Source organism: Corvus hawaiiensis, chromosome 3, assembly GCF_020740725.1.
Source record: "Corvus hawaiiensis isolate bCorHaw1 chromosome 3, bCorHaw1.pri.cur, whole genome shotgun sequence".
NCBI lineage: Eukaryota > Metazoa > Chordata > Aves > Passeriformes > Corvidae > Corvus > Corvus hawaiiensis.
Window position 1 is genome coordinate 99,998,817 of NC_063215.1, and position 23,374 is coordinate 100,022,190.

The window sequence follows — 23,374 nt, forward strand, 5'->3', positions numbered from 1 at the left end:
ATCTGGTCCAAGGTCCTTTTCATAAGACTCAGGGAACATCTGGAGGCAAAGCCCTGTGTGGTTCTGGTTCCCATACTCACAGGAGATGATGTCTCCAGAAGTGAGATTAACAGCTTCGCCTTCATGAAGTAACTACGTTTTCAAAAGTCTCCACAGAGGGGAAACACGCAGTAAAGATGACTCTAGCTGAGAATGATGGAGAAAGCTACCAGCAAGGGAGGGAGAGCAGAAGCATTCGAGGAATAAACAGCTGTCCAACATTAGCAAGGCTCTCAAGGCTTACAGTTCAGGAAAAGTGGACCAAATCCTTCTCCAGAATTATGGCTCTGTTTAAGGCAATCAGGAGCTCTATCATCTTCTTTGCAGAAGGTAAGCAGAACATGGAAGACCAGGTCTTTGCTTTTCTTATTGGTACACAACAAGGAAACAGCTACAATCCTCTCTCAGAGTCTATGTAAAGGTGCATTTCTTTGTATGAGTTTCTTTACGCACAGCAAGTTCATCTTGAATTTCTATAGCCAGGACGTGTTTTCAGGACTACCATTCCTGAGCACAGATCCCATTACTCTAGCATCCTATTACCATTGGTGAGATTCTGAGCTAGCAAATATCAATTTTCAGGTAACAGCATTGCTCAAACAAATGATCTTATGACATGGCTATCTGGAAATACAAGTCTCTAGTTTGTTATTCCTAAGAAATACATGCCTTTATAGAAGACAAGGAAATTTAGTGGGGCCTCAAATCTCAAAAGATTTTATTTTGCAGTAAATGCTTGAGTGCATGAGCCCATTTAAATCCCATCACAGAACTGCAGTAGTATGTTGCTGAGACAAGAAACAGCCTTTTCAACAGAGGGGAGAGAGGGAGGAATAAAGTAATTTCAATATTTTGAAAGATTATAAACAACATTCTAAGAGGCTGCTAGGGAGTATTCTGTCAGGACCCTTCCCTGTCAGGTGTTACATGTTAAGCTTTCAACCCCCTCATACACCCTCAACGTCTGCAGTTCAAGATGTTTTGTATTCAGACCTCACGACATAAATTGTGCTAACATTGAATAAGCAAGTTATCAACCATTACTCCAAAAAGAAAAAAAAAAAAAAAAGAAACACCCAAGTTATGAAGGACTCTGGCCAGCATGCCTGACATTCAATAGCACAGCAGAGCATCCCTCACATCTAATGACAGCAACTGTTTCAGCCACGCTGGGCTCCGTTTCTGTTTGCGTACATTGAGGGAGGAAAAAAGGTCTCATAAGGCTCTGGCCTGCGAGATAAAAAAACATAACACACATCAACATCTATGAGTCAAGTTCCTTGCCTGAGCAAACAGCAGTACTCACCTTTTGATCTTCTGTGAATTCCGAGTTGTTGTGCTGAGACTGCGCCTCTTTCTGTAGGTGCCTTGCTAATCTGGATGGGGGAAAAGAAAATTGTAGAGTGGGAACACAACACAAACACACACCCCAGCTCCAGAAAATGTGTCAGCCAAAAGGTTCACAGACTGCTGCTCCAAAGAGGTTTGGGTTGGTTTTGCTGTTGTGTTTTTGGTTTGTTTTTTTCTTTTGAAACAAACTTTTCTATGGCCATGGTAGTTCCTACTTAGGAAAAAACCCCAGAAGGTGGACAAGGTGTGCAACTACATTAGGCAGGAAAGACTAATGCATCATGAACAGAGAACAGTAAGAGGGTCCTTATAGCCAACAGCCCCTCTTACAAGCACTGAGTTTTTTCCTCTCACAAACCCCTTCTTTTATAATAACAAACCATACCCCTGTGAAGACCCACTGTGGTGCGATCCCACACGCATTTCCCAGGGAGAGGCTGAGGCAAGTGAGATGCCGGGGGCTCTGGTGAGGGCACCCTATGCCATGGCACCCGCTCTCCCAGCACACTGGAAGCCAGGCACAGGGCAGCTTGGCCCAGGCTGTCGGGTGGACCCGCTCACATTTGTGCCTGTCAGCATCACAGGCAGAGCACAAACCCCACCCCTTGTCATCACCAAGGCAGGAGTACCAAGGGGTTTGGAAAGTAACAGTAAGCAAACAGCTCGAGAAAGCGAAAGGAAGCTGGAGGGAAGCTATGGGAAGAGTTACAGTTTCCGTCCCAGGAGGAAGGAGAACATTAAACAAGCAAAACCTCTGGGCAATTGTTGCCAATCCCTGTAAATAATTTTTTTTACAAGCAGAGGCAGAGGGAGGACAGGGGTTGTTGAGGGGAAACCCAGGGACATCACAATAGGCTTCCTCCTGGAAGCTCACAAGCTTCCACTGTGAAAAGGACTCTGCTTTTCTCTACCACTGCTGTGGACATTGGCTCAGCTTTAGGAGGAGTTTAAAATATATACATCAAGGTACATACAGCAGAACAGATTGTTGTCAAAGCCTGTGGCAGAAAAAAAAATCAGAACTCAATTTCCTTGCTTTTCCTCAAAATAAGCTCTCTCAAAAAATGTCCATACTGATTGAGGCCACTGTAGCTTTTCACTCTCACCAGGGAAAACACAAACTGGATGAGGTAATTGCACAACCCAGTGGCGTGGTCCCCCTTCAAAAATGGAGAAGGACTGGGTCTGAGAAAAGACAAAAAGCACAACATGCTCGAACCCAAAAGTACACTCCTTGCCTACTGCCCTATGATGCACAGGACACAGAGAAAGGGCATTTAAAAGTAATGATTTAAGAAAACATATCACCATAGCAGCAATATGCCACCCACAACAGGCAGCATCACAGCTTTAACATGTCTGCAAGCATCACTAACACAACCCTCTTTCCATTTGTCACTAACACAAAAAAAATCCACCCTAATCCAAATAAATGCATCTGGCATTCCCCTTGAAGCTCGTTCAAAGTTGGATGAGACCAAGTTCCACAGATGGGGACATTTAACAGGGAAGCCACTGCTGACAGCTCGAAGGGTTCCTGCATGAATAAGCACCTGAATGATCGAGTGCCAGTCTTTGTACCAAGCTTCTTGTACTTCCAGGAGTAACATGAAGACCTGAGCAGATGGACACAAGAGGTACATAATTGTGTTTTACAACACCAGCCATCAGGACTTAGCTTGGATTTGGGAAGAAGCTTTCTCAGCATCAGCAAGTTCAGTGTAAGCAGCTTCTCTCCAAGATGCTTGTGTGGATCAGCACAGACAGTGCTGGTGTTCACAGCACCTGGTCAAGAGCAGCACCACACCTGTGCATCCCATCTCAGGGTGCCTCTGAGAAGGCAACAGAATAAACCTATCCTGCAATGTCTCTCCAGAACTACAGCTTGGTATCTTGCCCTGTGCTGCTTGTTTGCAGCTTCTACCCTACCGCTTGTTATTATTATTAATTTACCTGCTAAAGATACAAACAACAAGATATACACACAGAAAAGGTTCTGCTCCTCCCTAGGAAATATCTTCCTGTAATCCCTTGATCTTCTCTCTCCTTTCTACGCAGTCCTCAGACTACAGAGTTCATCTACTGACAACTATTCAGTAGCAACTCACTGATAAGAGCAGCTTAGAATGTTGCTTCCACCCGAGAGGAGCTTTCTTACAAAGACACCACACTGCTCCCAGGTCAGAACAGAGCCAGGGTGTGGAGATCACCTCAGCTCTTGTCTGACACAAGCAGAGGAGGGAGGAAGGCAACAGAAATTGCATTTCAATTCTCAAACTGGCCTGTCTGCAAACATTTAGTGACCTCACTTCTCAATGAAGAGAGCTCAGAAGGAGAGCCCAAAGACTGTTCATTCCAAAGAAACATCGTTACATGAAACTCACTGCTGAGACCGGTAAGACAATTTAAAGCATTAGGATTCTACTGGACTCCTTGTAGACATCCACATAAGGGCCGTTAGTAAAAATATCTTCTTTCACTTCTTGATGATTCTTTTTTTCTGCCGAGATACAGATCTGGAAGAGAACTTCTTTTCATCTCTGTGCCAAGGTTTGTAGAGTAACAGCTTGCCCTACTCTAAAGGCCATCAGCAAACTGCAAATCACTGAACTTGCATCATCCTGCCTGGTGAGTGAATGAACTTATGAGAGATTACAGCCTCTCCTGACCACACGGTACGTGGCCAGCAGACCAGTTACTCTGAATGACAACCGAACTGGCAGCCAGTGTGATTACAGCCCAACTTGACCAGCCCTGAACAGCGCTAAAAGATCCCTCAGGGAGCATCTCTTCAGCTGACTTTCTGTTGGGGAACAAGTGCAAACCCTCCTGACGACTTCCAGAAAATTTACCACAAGAAGCCTAGCCTGAAAGACTCCAATCACAAAGAAATGGCTTTCATCATCAGGGCAAATGGAGTAGTAGGGGAGAACATCTGACTAAAGGTACCAGGTCTGTTTCTAAGGAGTCCATCATCAGTGCCCTACAGCCGATACTCCTCTACTGCCAAAGGATTCATGGATGGTGCAGTCCCACCCTGTGCCAGCCAACCTGACTGGGGCTGCCAGATTCCCCACTCTCTTGCCCTGGTACCATCAGGGACAAAACACACAAGTGTGTGATGGACCCCTTTTCATTCTGATAGGTTGCTTGGGGGCTTTTCTGGTTGAGGCCGATGCTTAGGCAGCCCGTTTGCCAGGTCCCCCCGTTCCCACAAGCGTGGTGCCAGGGCAACAGGGTAATGGGATGGGGGTAGCCCGGTTCAGTGGCGCCTGCGGGGCTCCACCAAGCAATCCCGGCAGCCCACGCTCACAAAATCACAAGCTGGTTTGGGTATGAAGGGACATTAAAGAGCACCTTGTTCCATCCACTGCCATGGGCAGGGACACCTTCCACCAGACCAGGTTGCTCCAAGCTCCACGCCGGCCGCTGCCGCCCTCCCAAGGAGGGCAGGACGGGCCGGCTCCCGCCTCGCCCCTCGGTCGGGCACCCGCCCCAGGGGGCGCCCTGGCCCCCGGCCCCGCGCCTCGGGAAAGGGCCGGACCCGCCGGCGGGGCCCCAGGGGTGAGGGGGCCGCGGCCTGGGCCCGGTGGGGCCCCCCTGCCCTGCCCTGCCCCACCCCGGGCCGCTCCCTCACCCCGGCGCCTCGCCCGGGACTCCGGGGCCGTGCCGGGCCCGCACTCACATCTGGTACTCGTCGATCGCCTCCACCAGCTGCCCCCAGGAGTCGAAGTCGGTGCCCTTCCTGAAGCTGGCGCCCCAGCGCTGCAGGAGGCTGCGGGCCGCCTCCGACATAGCCCCAGCGCTAGGGCACCATGCTCACCCCGCGCCGGGGCACCCACCGCGCCGGCCAGCCGCTCCCGCCAGCCCCGCGCCGCCGCCGCCGCCGCCGGCACCGCCCCGCCCGGCACAGCCCGGCCCAGCCCCGGGACACCCGAGAGCGGCGGCGCCTCCCGCCCGCACCGCCCAGCCGGGGAGGCGGCGCCGGCCGCGCCCGCCCGCGCCATCGCTACCGAGGCGAAGGCGCCACTTCCGCCCCGGTACCCGTCATGGCGCCGGTCACGTGCGCGCGGGCGGGGCCGCTCCGCCCCTCCCTCCGCTCCTCCCCCCGCTGCCGGCTGTGCCGCCGCCGCAGGCCCGCCCCCAGGTAAGCCCCGGCGCCCACCTGCAACACCGCAGGTGCTTCTCGCCCTTCCGCGAGGGCTGGTGCCGCTGCTGTCCTGCTGGCGCTCCCGCCCCCCCCGGTGTTGGTGGCGTTCGGGGGTCCCTCCCGCGGGAGGGCTGCGGGCCGCGGCCGCGCCTCCAGCCGCTGTCCCGGGGGGAGGCCCCACAGCCGCGGAGCTGTTGTTGTTGGCGGCGGCGGCGGCCCAGGCACCCCGGTGGGGAGGAGGGCGAGCGGCGGGGTCGATGCGATCGGCCGCGATGGGGCGGTGCCATCGGCTCTCGGCTGGCGCTGCCTGCGGCGGCGGGTGCGTGACGCACGGGCGGGAGCGGCGGGGCCGGGCCGGGGTCCCGCGGCCTCGGGAGCCTTCAGGGAGCGCCCCGGGCCGGGCCGGGGTCCCGCGGCCTCGGGAGCCTTCAGGGAGCGCCCCGGGCCGGGCCGGGGTCCCGCCGCCTCGGGAGCCTTCAGGGAGCGCCCCGGGCCGGGCCGGGGTCCCGCGGCCTCGGGAGCCTTCAGGGAGCGCCCCGGGCCGGGCCGGGCCGGGGTCCCGCGGCCTCGGGAGCCTTCAGGGAGCGCCCCGGGCCGGGCCGGGGTCCCGCGGCACAGCGGGGACGGCAGCGCCGCGCAGGTGGGTGCGCACGGCGCGACAGGCGCTGCCCGATGGACCGGCCCCGAGAGGTGCCGGCGCGATGAACAAGCCCCCTGCTCGGGCAGGAGGATCTGGACAGTGCCGGCGGGTTGCGGGCAGATCTTCTTGGTTTGTTTTTGGTTTTTTGTTTCAGCAAAGGTCCAGAGTGTTTTATGAGGATGAACTTAAGGGATTCCAAAAGGACCACGAGGTGATGGAGGTCCTGCGGGGTCTCCAGTCCAGCGACCTGCTCAGAGCAGGGACAGCTCCGAGGTCACACCAGGGGGCTCAGGGCTTTGTCCGGCGAGGTCTGGAAAACCTTTGAGGATAGAGAGCACACAACTTGTTCCTCACTTTTTTTGTCTTCATGGTGAAGGAGTTTCTCCCTTTATCCAGTAGGGCCTTCCCATGTTGAGGATGTGCCCATTATGTTCCATCACCATACACTGCTGTGGTAAAGCTCACAGCAATGCTTGTGTTATATTTGTTTGCTGAAATTGAAGTAAAAGAAAAGAGATGGTCGGGTTTATCTCTGCTCTCCCAGCCTTCCAAGTCAGATACACTTATGTAAATAGATCCCTGTTTTCAGTCAGGGTTTGTGGTTGCAGGTTCATTTGTGCCAAAGGCCCCCAAATACGAGCTGTTCACAGATTGACCAGACGCAGTGTAATGGTCTCAATGAATTAAGATTTAGAGGAAAAGAGGAAGGAGGCTCAGGGATGACCTTACCACTCTCTACAACTCCCTGAAAGGTTGTGGCAAGTTGGGGATAGGCCTCTCCTCCCAGGTAACAAGTGACAGGAGAAGAGGAAAGAGCCTCAAGCTGTGCCAGGGGAGGTTCAGGTTGGACATTAAGAAGAATCTCTTCACAGAAGGGGTTGTTAAATGTTGGAACAGGTTGCCTAGGGAGGCGGTGGAGCTACCATCCCTGGAGGTGTTTAAGGAAAGCCTGGACATGGTGCTCAGTGCCATGGTCTAGTTGACATGGGGGTGTTCTGTCAAAGGCTGGGCTCAGTGATCTCAGGGATCTTTTCCAACCTAATTGATTCTGTGATTCTGAGATATTTCTCATGTAATTTACGGGTATATTCAGCCTTGTGCAGGAGGTAACAAATGTGGTTTTTTTCCTATGAATGTGTGTGCTCACATAGAGCTACCACAAAGTAGGTGGTAGCTTTTGCCCTAACTTGAAATAGTTGCCTCAGAAAGCATTTGTATCTCAAGCGAGTGCAAGTCTCACACTGAGCACATGGATGATGAGCACAAAGCACATGGAAGCTTGGCATTTCAAATGGGGAAAAAAAGAAGTTAATTTCAAATTAATTTCTTGCCTAGTTGGTTACATTTGGAATATCTTTTTGTGAGCAGAGGAGCATGATGTGCAGCACCTCAATTGTACCTGTTCCTGCAGCTGATCTTTCCTTTCCCCTCCTTAGATTTGGCATAAACAACATTACAGGAAGAAAATGACCCACTGGTTCCATCGCAACCCTCTGAAGGCTACAGCTCCTGTTTCATTTAATTATTATGGGGTAGCCACCACTCCAGCTGCAACAAAGGTTTGCAAGTAAGTGTACTTGGGACTGACTTCACTCTGCCTCTTACAGTTTGAGGGACATCCTTAAAAGTCATGGTTGCTCTTTGGTTTTTGAGCTCAAGGTGGCTGCAGATGTGTAGGCAGGGAGGCAGTAAGACATTGCTAACACTGAACATTTGCTTACAGACAACAAATTCTCCAGTTTTTGACTCTGTGAGTGCTCAGCAAGGCCAATTACAACAATGCAGAGGCAAAAGACGAAAACCACTTCATTGTCTTTCTGATGACTGTGCATTCCTCTGCAAAAGATTGCTTCGTTTCCATAAGTGGATAAGGCCTGACTGTTCTGTTGTGGATAGGAATGTAATGAAAAGGGATCTCAGCTTATTTTGCAGATCTGTTCTTACCTCTTTATCCCATCATCCCATTCTAATGTCAAAGAATGTTCCTGTTGTTACTTCCCTTTCCTCTCTGTGCACCCAGCCTCTTGGTAGGTAAAGGCATCGTAATTTTAGTGTTAGAACAATAGATTGAGTACTGATTATCCACTGCTGTGTGTCCAGAATGGATCATACTAAAGAGTCAATTATATGTATCCAGAGGAGAAGGGAAGAATCTTCTGTATTAGTACATTTTTGAGTAGAATTTCTTAGGGGTTTTTTTGGGGTTTTTTTCTCTTCTTTCATTCAGTGACTTGAGGTTATCTCGAGCACGGCTACTGGAGCTGTTCACAGACTCGAGCTGTAATCCAGAAATGATGAAGAATGCAGCTGACTTGTACTTCTCACTCCTGCAAGGTAGGAAGATTTATTAGCAGTACTACTAATTCACCAAGAGAAGCATCAGCTGAATTTTAATGGCACTTCTCAGAATGTGCATTGTGCTGATCTCCTGTAAAGAGGCTTTGCAGTTCTCAGGAAGGAGAGTGTCTTCATGGGTTCTGTGCTTGATACCAGTGGTGGCTGCTCACCAGGCCCCTTCTCCAAGTTTTCAGTGTCCTTTGTGACCCTGCCAGTACTAAGTGCTGGCAGTCCTGCCCTCCTGCTTTTAACCTCATTCTGGTGGAGGAGAAAATGTGTATTTGTCTTATGTGTTTGGTGGTGAGTTTCTCCTCAAGTATAAATTGAGTCAATTAATTAGTTGATATCATTTACAATTCAGTATAAACTGCTGGTTTGGGTAATACTAGACCATAGACTTCTGGCAAGTTTACCTTCTACTGCTGCTTGTCTTAGGTGCTCATTAGCATGGTATCTTCATTTTCAGTAAATGGTTCACCTGTGATGACACATTCCTGTTGAAACTTTCCTTCTGCCAATATTTTGATAACTCTGTCGTAGCAGTTGGGTGCTCAGCCAGGTTTCTTAGGACTGGGTTTTCAGGAATCAGCTGATTTGTGGAAAGTGGGATCTTTCAGTCTGTGGGAAGTAAACATTGGTTTAGTGAGGCCCTGGGAGAGTGTAGGCTAATGCCACATCTAGATAAAGGCAAGATAAAAATACCTGTTGCTACAGCCGAGATTTGGAGAGTTTCTCAAGGAAAATATCATGCTTGGCCACTAAAATCATCTGCATGTGAAAGGAACAAGTATTTTCTGTGCTTATAAAAATGTGACACACCGAAAGCTGTAGCCGCAGCCGCTGCTATGGCAAGCTCTTGGCCTCTTAAAATCTGTAAGACCTGATCAGACTAAGGCCCTTCTCAAGCCTCCCTAAAAAATTCCTGGGCCTGCATATGCTAGAATTTGAACATTCCATAGCATTAGCTTCATCCCACTGACTGCTGTTTTCTGGGCTTCTGGACAAAAAGAGCCAATTTCCTGTGGCCCTGGAGATAGATGATGACTAGGTTAGTCCATGCTTAGAAGCCCTTTTCCCTCTCACTGTTGACCAGGCAAGTTCCCTGGAATTTCCAGGTTGCCACTGTGGTGGCAGAGATAGCCACTCACCTTGAACAACCTCAGCCATCCTGTACCTGGGCCAGTCCCACTCCCAACTTGTCACCATATGGGACTAGCAGACATCTGCCAGGTTTTCCTTGAGCAGTCAGGATTCTCAGGGTTGAGTTGGTAATGTGCTGGGCAAGTTGTTTCCTGGAGTAGCCAGTTGGTTTTTTCCACATTTTGTTCTCAAGATACTGAGGAATAAACACCTCAGGAAGTAACATGGGGTTTTGAGGGGTTCAGCAAGAAACATTCCTTTATCTATATCTGTATTCTTATTGGTCCCTCTCCTTCATTACTCGTTTGTTTCCTACTTGAGATTGCCTGTTGGTACATTTGTTTATTCCATAGGTTTCATCCTTTCACTGGATGACTCTTCCCAAGAGTGCAAGTTGAGATATATCCAGAATTTCAAGTGGACAGACACGTTACAAGGACAAGTCCCGAGGTGCGTGTGCTTCTCTGGGTGCGGGGTATGCAGCTGCTGTCTGCTGCTCTGTTACACACGTGCACCTGTGCCACCCATTTGAGGGGAAACAGAAATGTAGCAAAGTCTTGAACACAAAGTAGTTTCTAAAAAGGTGTTGCTGTGTTTTTGGTAACTGCCCTACTGTGTTAGGTGTTCTGAAGTGTACGTGGCCTTTATGTAAAGCTGTGAGAATGCACAATAATTGTAGAAGGGTCTTAGTTGATCTACAAACTGAACCTGCAGTTGGCTACAGCACTACAAGGAAGAGCCTTGAGGGTATTGGTGAGTTGAGCATGGTAACAAAGCTCACTGCAGTTTAAAACTTCTTCCTTTGGCACTATGGCCTGACCAGCAACTTCTGTATGTTTTGGGGTTCCAGTGTTGCTGAAGATCTGATTTTGTTCTTGTCCTCTGAAGCTCTGAGTACATGTACTCTTGGTTCAAACAAACAAATCTTCTGTTCCAGTAGGAATACAGATCTGTAACCTTCTGAATTACTCACTTGTCTCTTGCTATTGGAGGTGATTGTGTTGTATAACCACACCTACCAATTTGTCAAGCTTTAGCTAGGAGTGCTTGACCTCCTCAAAGCTTTTACTCCCCTTGAAAAAAAATCTGTTGATTAGGACTTTCTTCTAATTTTCTCACGGTCACACACACTTGTACTTGTGCCAACATTACTCTTCCCTCTCCCACATCTTTCTTTTTAAAAGGTTTGCTAGTTCCTAAGCTATACTGAGCTTGTGATTGCAAGTTCAGTCTTTTCAAAGACTGTTTTTAGCTTCTGAAATATGCTGCTATTTGCACATGCTGTTTGTCTGCAGTTACATAAATACTTGAAATAACATTCATTTGAGAGAGTTGTAACAGACTCTGATTTATTAACTTAGCAGTACAACTTTAAAGTGGACATTCCAGGGCAAGACTTTCCACAAAATGTGCAATTGAAAAAAAAAAAAAAAAAAAAGAGATGGAAAAATGTCAGCCACACCCAAAGCTAAACAAATCTCAAGTTACAGTTTTAAAATAAAAGTTCCCAAAAGGGAAGGGTGGGCATCTGAATGTGGGAGATTCTAATTATGAGCTCTTAAAGGGAACAAATAAAAAAATTGAAGTCTCTCTTAGGCAGTTCAGCAGCTAGGAAGTTCTGAAGTGCAGATTGTTGACATCTTAAATGAAAAATGTTTTATAGAAAGAAATGTTGACTTCTGCTACATGAACTATCAGCAGAGAGAGATTGTCAGAACAAAACTGAATGCATTAAGATTTTGGGGGGTTTTTGTCTTTCTTCAGTGCCCAGCAGGATGCAGTGTTTGAACTGGTTTCCATGGGATTTAATGTAGCTCTATGGTACACCAAATATGCATCAAGACTCGCTGGAAAAGAAGAGTAAGTGGTTTTCTTTTCTTAATAATTCTACTCCAGCAATACTCCACCAAAGATTTAGCAGGTTCTGGGGTTTGCCTGCTGTGAGGCATGTCCAGCAGAGACAGAGGAGTTCCAGGAGGCCTTTATACACAAGCACTTCAATCCCTTCTTGCCTCTGTAAACCAAGTGGATTAGTACCACGTGATGGTGATACAGAGAAAGTGTCAGTTGTGAATAAACCCTTCATCGCCCCGCTCCAGGTACAAAACTGAGGTTCTCAAAATCACAGGTCTGCTGTCTTTTAGCCCTACAGACTTCTAAATCCTTGGCTTTTGACACTGAGGTTGCCTTTTACTTGAGAGTCATCATAGGATCTTACGTGTTTGGTTTTTTTTCACGCAAGTTCCATTTGATTCTTTAATGATTGGACACTGTAAGAACACTGTAAGAACATTGTACCCTCCTTTACTCTGAGGGTAGCACAGCAGTGGGATAGGTCACTTAGGGAATCAGTGGACTCTTGATTCTTGAAGGATTTATGATTCATCTAGACAAAGCCATAACTGACCTGATCTACTGTTGCAAATTGTGGTGCCCCAAAGCAGGAGGTGGGACTAAATGACACCTAGAGGCCCTTTCTAACTATAATTTTACTGATTCATTCTGTTTTCTCAGTATAACAGAAGATGAAGCAAAAGATGTTCACCGCAGCCTGAAAATAGCAGCTGGGATTTTTAAACACCTGAAGGTAGAAGGACTTTCTTTGCTGTCTGTTCTTCGAGGTGTCTCCAAATACTTGACTTTTTGTCTTAGAAAAGCCTTTGCTATACTCACACACCTGAGACCTCCTGAATGATACAGGAAAAAGAAGGATATTAATATGTTTTGGTGCCTCTCAATCCCTGCAACTCATTCCCAATGGCAGTGGAACAGTAATTTGTCTTTCTGCCCATATTGTGCTACAGTGTGGGCAGCTGCCTTGGGACCTTCACTGAGTGTGCCAGTTAGGAGCGAGGCACTTGTTTTGCACTAGTATTAAGCCTAAAGTAACTCTGAGACTTGCTTTGTATTTAGGAAAGTCACATTCCAAGATTGATTACACCTGTAGAAAAGGGAAGAGATTTAGAAGCTCGACTTATAGACTCGTACATCATACAGTGTCAAGCTGAAGCTCAAGAAGGTACCCTCAAATATACATTGGTTGGGTGTGGGAAATGACTCTTTGTGGGTCACTGATGTCTCATGAATTCTGCTTGCCAGCAGGATTTTTTATTCTCCTGAAGTACTGTGGCTTAGTGGGGCAGGTTGCTTTTAAAGAAACTTAAGTTACAATTTTAGAAGGAAAATGCCAAAAATCAGTCTGGTATTACATATATAATATGGAATATCTTTCACTTTGGCAGAATTGTGTGTGGCACTCCTCCCTTTTTCTTGTTTTTTCCTTTCTTGCAACCCTTTCACTACCATGCTTGCCTAACATAAATTCCCAGTTCCTTTACTTTAAAATGTGTGCAGCTTCTGTTTATTAGCTAATCTTAAGGCTAACATTCCTTCAGTTTTTCTATTAAACTGGAATCATTATATCCAAGAAACAATCTGTCTTTATTCTGCTGTTTGCTTGACTGCACAACATCTATTTTCTGTTCATGCCGAGGTTTTAAAACCCTAAACGCCTCTGCTGATTTGATGTGATGGGACATTTCAATTAAATTTAAACTGTGGTGTGGAACTTTTTTTCAGTGACAATTGCTCGGGCTATTGAGCTGAAACACAATCCAGGCCTAATAGCTGCTCTTGCTTATGAAACAGCCAACTTCTACCAAAAAGCTGGTGAGTGTCTTGTTTAATATCCTTAGTGACTTGGTTTATGCATTCTTGCCAGCAGACATGCTTTACCCATCCATAAATTGAATATTAACACTGTTCTTGGTGGATATGGAGTGTGTATTTAGCTTCTATTTAGCACATTTAAGGCTTCAGTTATCAGCATGTATCTTGATAAGGCCTTTTGGTTTTGTGGGAATCTTTTTCTGTAGCTGATGGTAGGAAATGTTAATGACAGAAGACAGACTAGCAGCAGACAAACGGCCTGATGTAAATAGAGCATGTTCCAGCTGCCTTTGGGCAGCAGATCATGATGCAGAGCATGGAGAGTGCAGTGGGTTAATTATGTACCACCTTCCAGATGAGTAAGATGATCTCTGGGCTTACTGAGCCAAGAGGGAGGAGTGCAGAAGTATGGGGGTCAGGAGAACATTGTAACGTGTCTCATTGTAGGTCGCTCCTGGAACTTGAACTAGGAACAAGCTTTGAAATGCTGCCTAAAAATACTTAGGAGAATTAGCCATCCAAACTTAGTGGACAGTAGTTTCAGGGATTCTAGGGACAACTGCATGATAGCTGCGTATTTCTGGGGTTTTTCTCATAGTTTCTCTATGCTTTTGCAGGAGTAATTTTTGTCCCTTTTTTCTGGATACTTTGTAGTTAGGATCTTTTGCTAAGTTTAAGAATTCTGGTCTTTTAATGTGTTTGGGGTTCTTTCTGGAGATGTGTTAAGAATAACTTCACATATCTATTCATAGATCAAACATTATCCAGTTTGGATCCAACCTATGCAGGTAAATGGAGGAAGTACTTAAACTTGAAGAGCTGTTTCTATATGGCCTACGTAAGTACTTTGGGTGGCAGCAGTCACAGCTTGTTGTCTGTCTGCCAAGGGCTGGATAGGGAATGGGGGCTAAGTACTGCCTTGGCTTTCTTTCCATCATGTGAAGAGGGATTGTGCAGTGTCAGTGGCATTTGACGTGTTTTCTTGGAGCCAAATGAAATTGCAGCAGTGTGGATTTATTGTGATCACAGATCTTTAATTGAGGCCATTCAGGCTGAGCATAATGGTCATCTCTGTTATCTACATCACAGTCTGATCCTAGGCACAGTTCAGAGCTGAGCATCTTTTGGAAGGCTCTGAATGAAACTGCATCAAGTACCAGTAGGTACCATTCCAAGAGCTGTCCCTATTTGCCTGATGGATCTCCTAGCAAGTGCAGTGGAGCCCTTGGGATCCTCAGCTGCTTCATTTGCTGTGTATTTCTTGTAGCCTGCTATAGCCTATAATTTGTCTTTTTTATACTGTACAAAAGGCCCAAACTAAGCAGGTAACAGCATTGTCTTTCTCTTAGGGTGAATGTCTAGCTAAAAGCTGCTTGCCTTATTAGCAAGTGTGAGAGGTGAGGGAGGGTCAGAGTTGTGGTACTTCTCCTTTTTTTAATTTGTGTGATCTGGGCAATGGTAGATTTAGATAGAGTCGTACTGTGGCAACAGGCACTAAAGGAAGGGAGGCAAGGTAGGCAGTAGTTGGTAGGATTGTTCCTTTGCCTATTGTATTTACTATTTAAACTCAACTCCTGATGACAGATAACAGTTCTCACTGGAATGCAATACCACCTTCAAGCATAGATATGAAAGAATGGGACTTTTTGGGGTGGAAAAGTTATTGGAACTATGACAAAATATCTCAGACAGCAGAATACCTCATTTTTTCCAGATTCAGTGATGTTTGTCGCAGGTGGAGTTTTTGAGTGTTCACGTGGTTTTAGTTATCAGTCTTAGCTTTGCAAACTTACCTGGGGTTCATTCTGTTTCTATGCTGGTGCTTAAAGCTGCACACTGCTACAGTGAGAGCTTGAACTGGCCTGTGTGCCAGTGCTTTTGGTCAAACACCGTTGTGCAGCTCAGTTAGACCTGAGACAGCTCAGTTCATACCAAGTGTTTATGGGTCTGGTTCATAGTGTCCATGCTGAGCTGCATTAATGGTTCAGTGAATGCTGCTTTGACTTGCATTCCCTGGCTGTCACCTACCTGCAGGGAATGGCAGCTTCAAAGAGCTGCCGCTGGTGTAGGGAGCAGGAGAAGGGAATTGGTGCAGGAAGTGCCCAGTGACGTTGGTAATGATTTTGTCCTCTCCCATCAGGCATACTGTTACCATGGCCAGACTTTGCTGGCGAGTGATAAGTGTGGGGAAGCAATCAGATCTCTGCAGGAATCAGAAAAATGTAAGTGTGGTTGAGACTGGATTACAGGGTCTGATGATGCCATGCCTGTTCTGTTTTGCTGGATCGTGTTCATTTGCTCTCCCATAAAGCTTTTATCTGCCACCTGATGGAAATTCAGCACACCTTTAAATAGAGACTGTATTTTTTTTTTGTCTTACCAAAGACTGTCTTTCATAACAGTGCTGCAGAAAATTTCGTCCTCACTTCTCAGCCTGGCTTAAAAAGTGGCTTTGAACTGCCTGCAATATACACTGTAAAAACCAATGGTCTGGTCATCCTGTTTTTTGGTTTCTAGAGTAGTGCAGCCATTTCTGCTTTGGAGGTTAAATAGTAAATCTAGACATGCTTGTTTATTTTTAAACAGGTTTCAGTAACTTATTTCCTTTCTATTCATTTGAAAGGTAGATTCAGGCAAGTTTGCAGCAGTTCAAGGTCTTCTTCCCAGTCTTCTCTCTTCAAAGCTATTGCTACCACAACAGCCTGCATTGCATAACTTTACTGCAATGTATAGAAGTGCTCAAATCTTCCAATTGGGAACATCAGTATTAATTGTAAAAAGAAATAAAAAATTTATTAAGAACAAACTAAGTTGGATTAGTTGGAGTAAAACAAATACTGTTCTGCTGTTCAGAGAAGAGTCCTTCTCCCACTCCATGTTGTTTATTGTTGTTTGGTTTGGGACATCAGCTGTGTGTGGACACCTTCATACCCTGTTTTTCCCTACCACGTGGCACAGTTCTTGGGCTTATTGTTGCATTTGGCACCACACATAAGAATGCTTTCCTGCATCTGCCCACCCAAAAAGCTATCTTTTTCTTTTCCTGTTCCTAGTCACTTGTTGGATGCAGTAAATCTTGGCTGAAGTGCTGCCTTTGAACTAGTTTGGTTTTGTTTCTAAGAAGAAAGAGGCCTGAATGGATTCTGGTGTCTTCTAAGACTGAAGCACTGTAGAGCAGAGCCATGATTTAAGAGGGTCATGTAAATAATTTTTACTTCCTTTCTTTTTTGCAAAGTTTTTGCCAAGGCCGAAGCATTGTGCAAAGAATATGGAGAAACCAAAGGGCCTGGGACTACTGCCAAACCTTCTGGACATCTTTTCTTTAGGAAATTAGGAAGTTTGATTAAGAACACACTAGAAAAATGCCAGAGAGAGAATGGATTTATGTAAGTAATTCATGGTTGGTACAGCACTCTGTATGAAGTGTTACTACCTCCTTTGCCTTTATTTCAGAATGGGATGGTAAATTTTACTCTCCAATTGTTACATTACTTTAAAGCATGGCATGTAACTTACAGATAAATTTGAGATTCTCTTAATTTTCTCTCAGCAGATTTGCAGTGGGTCTGTGCTGTCCCACTCTGTGTCCTGTGCCAGTTCAGCAGGGTGGGTTGCCCTGTAGCCAGTCTTTGGGGGGGCTGCTGTGTTGTTGCCATTATCCACTGTGGCACATTAAGACTGTTTAGGAGAAGAACTGTCCTTTTCATCTTTGGGAAGTATTTTAAATCCTCATTTGTATTTTGAAGGGGTTTTTTTTCAACAAAAGATGCTCTTCTCATTGAAGCACTGGGAATAATGGTTATTAAGTAGGAGAAAACCCACCACACTATTAGGGAACAAACAATAATACTAAGAAGGAGTTGCTTTTGTTCTTGTGAATCTTGCTGGCAAAATGCATGTTAGGCAGTGCCTTAATGAAATGGAAGAGAGCAGCAGTGATTGCCACTGTGAAAACCCAGATTGCTTAGTTTAAAATTGCAGACAAGACTTGCAGAGATGGTGCATTGTATTTTAAGTACCTTTCTGTATTCTGTTCCAGCTATTTCCAGAAGGTGCCAGCAGAGGCTCCCCAGCTGGAACTGAAAGCAAACTATGGCTTAGTAGAGCCTGTTCCTTTTGAGTTTCCTGCCTTGAACACACACTGGACTCCTGAAACAGTTGCAGCATTTGATCTCACCAAGAGGCCAAAGGATGACACTGTAAGATAATCCCATGTGCTGTTCTTTCCACTAGCTTTATTCTGTGTATCATACAGTTAGCTTTATTCTGTGTATCATACATATACATATAACACTCCCCAGCTCAGTGTAGGAAGCAGACTCAAGGCTACCACTTAAGCTCATCCTTCTGCTGTGCCAGGGGCAAGTCAATTAACCTCTGCCACACTGCCAGCATCTAGAAATTCAGGTCATTTTTTACTAAGTCCTGTAACATTACAAGAGTGAATGCTAGAGAAAGATTCTTTTTTAGAAAAGGATTCATTTAAGGATGCTGAAACAGAGAATAGTTAGCTTTTCCCCCTTGCTTGAGGCTTACTCAAAGTCTTCAGCCTTGAAAAGAGAGGGGACTGTTAGATTATAACATGTCAAGTTAGCTGTGCATAAGTACTGTGCAGATACAGTGGTTTGTACTTGTGGTATTAAGTTGGGGTTTTTTTTCTTCTTGTTTGCAGGCTAAACCAAAACCAGATGAAGAAGTAAAACCTCTGAAGGAACCAGATATAAAGCCTCAAAGAGACAGTGGATGCCAGATTTCTTAAATGCCATAAGTGCTTTGAATTCACTTTGAAACTCCTATTCATAGGACTCTGGGGCTTTAGTTCTGATCTCCCTTTTTTGATTCCCCTTTTTTCATTTAGAAGACTAATTTAATTTACCTTTGTTAATATGTGTCTATCTTGCTTAAGAATGTGGTGGATTTCTAGGAGGTTATTTATATCTGAATTATTTTTGGTTTTAGTGGGATATCATAGAATGAATGGGCTTAAATGTTCCTATTGTGCCTCTAGGGAGTTTCTTTTTGTGGGTTTAGTTTTACACACAAATAGCAAAGGAAGTATCATGATTGTAATGCTTGAGGATTTTTCCATTACCTTATATGCTGTATCATGTCCAGTTCTGCAAACAGAAGTTTGCATGAACAGTTATATTTATTCAAGTTTTGTCATTCAGACTTAGCACCCTGTTGTGTTCCAATTCACCTAACTGTAGTGAGGGAAGAAAATCTGTGTTTGGTTTGTAACACTCCTATGGTATTTCACAGGACTTTCACAGAACCTGGGAAACCTCAAGTTCTGCATAACTGGAGCACAATTTATGTTCTGAAACTATTAGTCTCCGTTCTTTTCTCTACAGATTAGGGTTTTTATATCAGAATTTGTAGTAAGGTACCTTAGCTTGTCTGTTCTTTAATCAAAATTCTTGAGTATCAAAGTGTATCTGAAAGTGATGCAGCAAGTAATATGAAAGTGCTTAAAAGCAATGCATCACTGTGACATTTGTTCAGAGTTTTTGAATCTTCAAAGCTTTGTTAAGTTTGAAGGCTGCAGACAGTTCAGATCTCCTGGCGCTGGGGTTCCTGAAGCTGTCATGCTAAGGTAATGGATTTGTAAGCTGTGTTTCCATCTGGGTGGTGTCTATAAGAAGCTGTCAGGAGAACAGGGAGGAAAGATGAGCTGAAGAGCTGATGGCATAACTGGGAAGCCAAGCTCTAGATTTCCTTTATGCCCTGTGTAAACAGTGCTGCTTCTCAGCTTGTGCAGTATTTCACTGAAATCAGCTCTTTCTGAAGAAAACTTGCCAAAAGCCAAGCCCAGTCAAGGCTGAGAAAGAAAGGATTTTGTAGAACTTGCTGCTTCCATTTCTGCCTGCTGTGGAAAATGTGACAGCATTCTTCAGTGCTGAGCACTGCAAAACACCCATGACAACAAAAACATCTTTCTGATTTGCTGCAAATGCAAAGGAATATGATGCATATGTTGAAGTGAGAGCCTTGCAATCCCCAGCTGCTGCACTTCTCTTTGCCTGAGAAAGAAGCTGGGCAGCCTGACAAGGTTCACCCTTTTCAGCAAATGTGATGGCATCGGCACTTACCATGATGTAAACTGTACACTTTGTACTCTTTGTTCACCTTCCACTGTGCTGTAATTCAGTGCTTCTAAAATCTTTCATGGTGCTTGGAGTCACTTAGCTTAGAGAGCAGGTGTGTATCTCCTTGAAGGCCTGTGGCACAAAAGCTGTTGAGGATGTTAATAGGAAGCTCAAGACTCTTCCTGAGATACTAGAGCAAGCTACAGAATTTGTTGCTACAAAAGGCAAAGAGGTTTTTAATGCTGGCTGTTGTGGGTTGATCAAATGCAGACCTCCTTGCTTCCCGTGCTGGATTTTTCCTTCTGTCAGTCCTGCACATAAAAATAAGTGTAAAGTGAGCTGAATTTCTTTGGAAGAAGTTTCTGTTCCGCAGGGGCCTAGAGGATAATGAGTATCAAGAAGAATACATATCTAAAATGGCTCCATTTCTTCTGGTGCTGCACAGGGACCTGGGCTATGTTTCGTGAAGAGTTACTCAAATCTGTTCATAACTTGATCAGTTGACTCAATAGACTTCTTGCATTGTTAAAAGACCAGCCTAGGTTTTGCCAGAGTGGAGTGTGGAGTTAGTTTTCTTATATAGATTTTAATTCTAAAAATGTATTCCAGCTGTAGTCATCAACATTTGCTCAGCCTGCTCCCTTTAAGGATTGAGATACAGTTAACTCCGTTTCATAATCACAATTTTTTAGTTACTCATTGTTTTTCAGAATTCTTTGTCAATATGTACACTTCTCAACTGAATTAGTTTTCTTTCTGTAGATCCTGTTTTCCTTCCCCTCATTTTCCCTTCCATCTGCTACAAACCGTGGCACAGACTTAGCCTTGCTTGCTAGTGCACGTGTAGATCCTGGGACTCATTTCCAATGCAGCTTTTACCCATGGGTGGGTTCCAGTATAGGAATATCTTAAAATCAAATTAACAAATCATGACTAAATCGTTCCCAAACAACTTGGTAGGAGAGATTATTTTACGGACTTGGAATTCTTTGGACGCTTTCTCAAACCAAGTGGTTTGTCTGAATCAAGTTCACTGTAAATAGTTTGGGGCATAACCAAGTGAATTGTGTCAGATGATGACATTGCTTAAGCCTAGCCGTGTAACCTCTTATGCCATAGCTGTTTCAGTAAATATGATGTAGTAGTTTAAAAATAGACTAATGGAACAAACTAATTCACTTAACATGTGTTGCTTTTCAAGACAAACTTTGTTTACTTGTAGCTAAAATCCTGTGGCAAACATTGGATGGTTTTGCCAAAAAAGAAGAAACTGGAGACTGTTTAGTTTGCAAAGTAGAGAGAGCTGTGAGGCAATGAGCAGCTTTCTCTTCTGGTTTTGTTGGGTAGTAGGAATTACTGTAAATAGGATATAGATTAACTGATCAATATGCTTAAGAATGTGGGTGCATGAACTGGGAGTTTCAGTCAATCTGGAAACCCAGCAGCCATGTTCCTTCTATTATAGTTCCCTTTAGTAATTTTTAAGAGTGAGGTATTTTGAATGGTGACTTTTTAATATTCTAATGCTGCAAGAGCCTGATTTTGTGGCCTCTCTCTGGTTTTAGAGGTTCTCATGGCTAAGCCTGCAAATCTTATTGGTGTAAATAGTCTTTAAAATTCTGTGCCCCATCTGAAGCAGGACAGAACTGCAGCTGAATGAAATACAGAGTGCTGGGCCCTCTGTTTTGTGCTTTAAGAAAAGCAGTGATTGTCTTTAGTCTACTATAAACCAAACCATTAAGCTCTTTGTAGGATTTCTATTCGAATACACTTTCTCCATGTATTTAAATACACTTCCTCCATGTTCCGTGTTCCTGGGTTTACAGTAGTTACTCTCCATCCAGCATGTGACAGCTGAGGGACTAAACCTGGCCCTTGGATGCTGATGTCTGCCTCCTGGATTTGATAGACGAGTTTTGCCTGTCAGCCCAGGGATGGAGTTTGGTCACTTGGATGTTCAGCATGGATACGTGGTGTGTCTGTAAAGATGGTAGTGGTTCATACAATGAGCAGGAAAATGGATCCCTGTGTCTGTGTAGAATAGAGACAACTTTGCACTTTAGAATTTTCTTGTCTTGCAAATTTGGTACAATACAGTATGGTTGTAAATACTCCTTCATTTTGTTGCACTGATTTCAGTACTGTGCTATGGGTGAGGTTTTAATGGGAAACATTGCTAAAATGTATTTTTAATTGTGTATAAAACAAACTCATGAAGCATATCTCTGCCATTAGTATTGGGGAGCACAAGAGGAGGCAGTAGCTCATCTGTTTTCCATGGGAATTCCAAGAAGTGAAGACTTTCTGTCTGTTGGCTGCAGGGTGAAACATTTCATCCCACCCCTGTGTCTGGTATCTAAACTGAAGTTTCAGCATTAACATAAATCCTGTGCATGCCTATTAATTATTCCTGAAAATATTCTGTCTCTAAAGATCACTGTTAAATCACTATAGTAGCGTAAGCTGCTTTTTCCCCCCTTTTTCTGTGTTTTTTTCCTGTCACTGGCCCAGCTGAGTGAGGAATAAAGCACAGTGAGTAAGACTGGCATAGAAAAGCCCCTGCAGTGTGTACCTGTCTCCAGATTGTGAGTGCAGTGTAAAGGCCTTTCCACAGGGACCATTGGTTTCACTCAGACCTTTCCCCACTGGTGATGTTCTCAAATTCAACAAAGGTCCCATGGCAACCAAGGGGGCACCCTCGATTAGCTTTTTATGTAGGAAGGCCTCCCTCCTTTGGTATTGGTGCCTTCATGGATAACAACCTTCCTGAAGTCATCCTGTACTCCGAGTAATCACACTTCAATGGAATCAGCTCTGAGATCACTGACCGAGCAGCCTTACTTTGTGAAGACAGTCACCATGCAGTCTTAAGCTTCATAGTTGGAAAATTTGTATATAACCACAAATTTCAGAATACCATTTAAAATAAACAATCTTAGAGTATCTTAGAGTTTTGTTTCATTATTTAAAATTTTAGCTATAGTAGCAAGGAAAAGGCTCTGTCTTGAATGTTACTTTCTGCAATTTAATGCAACTTTATTAATTATAGGGAATGCTTAATCCTTGCTTAAAGGAGGACTTAAATAAGGAAGATACTTATGTGAAGTGGGTGCATGTGGAAGTAGTAGCTACAATGAAGCATGTCAAGTCCTGGGGCAGGAAGAGAGGAGATGGACTTCCCAAACTCCTGTTCAGAAAAAAGAAAGTAATTAGGTAGGATTTCTTATGGCTATACAAAATCCAGTACTTGCCAAGGTCTGTGATATTGTGGGATATTCTGTATACAATGTGAGGGGGGTTATTTGGGAATAACTTCTCTAATATTCTAGATGAAGCCTCACTAGCACAGTTAGTTCAGTCTTCCCTATCTGAACCAGACATGCATCTGCTGGTGCCTCCAGGAGTCCCATGTGTCTCTCAGAGCCACGTGGTGGTCTTTAATAATTTTGCTTTGTGCCTCCAATCTTTCTGTCTGGCTTTTCCAAAGAAGGACTCAGCTTCAGTTTGCAATGTCCATATTGATGGCCTCTGGATGTAAGGCTGCCTTTGCTTTGTTGAGTTGCTGTCAAATCTGAATGTCTGAAACAGGTACCTTGTTGTCTGTGATATCTGGACTCTCTTCTGTGCCGGCCGTGCTTCTCCAATTTCTGCCAGCACAGCTTAGTCAATACCTTCTCCCCAAACATTGTCAAAAACTGCATAACAGCACAAGCAGAGCCCTCTCAAATGTATAAAAAATTCCCACTGGACTCTGCTGGAGTGATGGCCACCAAGAGTTCGTGGTTTTCCTGCAGTTTTTCCACACAGCTGCCCAGCACAGTGCACCCAGGAGTGGCACCACAGCTTTAAAGTGGGAAGAGGTGTCACAAGTTACACCTTCTACATCATTTTATGTAGGACATCTCTGTAAGGACCAGCAGGGTGGCATCCAGGAGCCCAGGTGTGCTCTGTGACCAGGAG

The 23,374-nt window shown here is 45.0% G+C and overlaps 2 protein-coding genes across 5 annotated transcripts in view; one reads left to right on the plus strand and one right to left on the minus strand.

The window, feature by feature from the left end:
* Positions 1-5,270, minus strand: part of AIDA (axin interactor, dorsalization associated) — a 29,534-nt gene extending 24,264 nt beyond the window's left edge. For both annotated transcript variants that reach the window (XM_048299597.1, XM_048299596.1), the window contains exons 1-2: positions 5,075-5,270; positions 1,346-1,415 (exon numbers count right to left, since the gene is read on the minus strand). In XM_048299597.1, the coding sequence (XP_048155554.1) occupies positions 1,346-1,415; positions 5,075-5,184 (180 nt within the window). In that variant the 5' untranslated portion in view covers positions 5,185-5,270. The remainder of the gene's footprint in view (positions 1-1,345; positions 1,416-5,074) is intronic.
* A 192-nt stretch (positions 5,271-5,462) lies between these two features.
* Positions 5,463-22,359, plus strand: BROX (BRO1 domain and CAAX motif containing). Of its 3 annotated transcripts, none has more exons than XM_048297444.1 (13): positions 5,463-5,536; positions 7,616-7,746; positions 8,407-8,513; positions 10,010-10,106; positions 11,421-11,516; positions 12,171-12,243; positions 12,570-12,675; positions 13,236-13,325; positions 14,078-14,163; positions 15,466-15,547; positions 16,561-16,711; positions 17,365-17,524; positions 17,998-22,359. In XM_048297444.1, exons 2-13 carry the CDS (start codon positions 7,646-7,648, stop codon positions 18,082-18,084), a joined length of 1,236 nt encoding a protein of 411 aa, XP_048153401.1. In that variant the 5' UTR covers positions 5,463-5,536; positions 7,616-7,645; the 3' UTR covers positions 18,085-22,359. The 3 variants fall into 3 exon arrangements, with proteins under 3 accessions (XP_048153401.1, XP_048153402.1, XP_048153400.1); XM_048297445.1 differs by lacking the exon at positions 5,463-5,536 and adding an exon at positions 5,598-5,858; XM_048297443.1 differs by lacking the exon at positions 5,463-5,536 and adding an exon at positions 6,072-6,179.
* Positions 22,360-23,374: the final 1,015 nt, after the last annotated feature.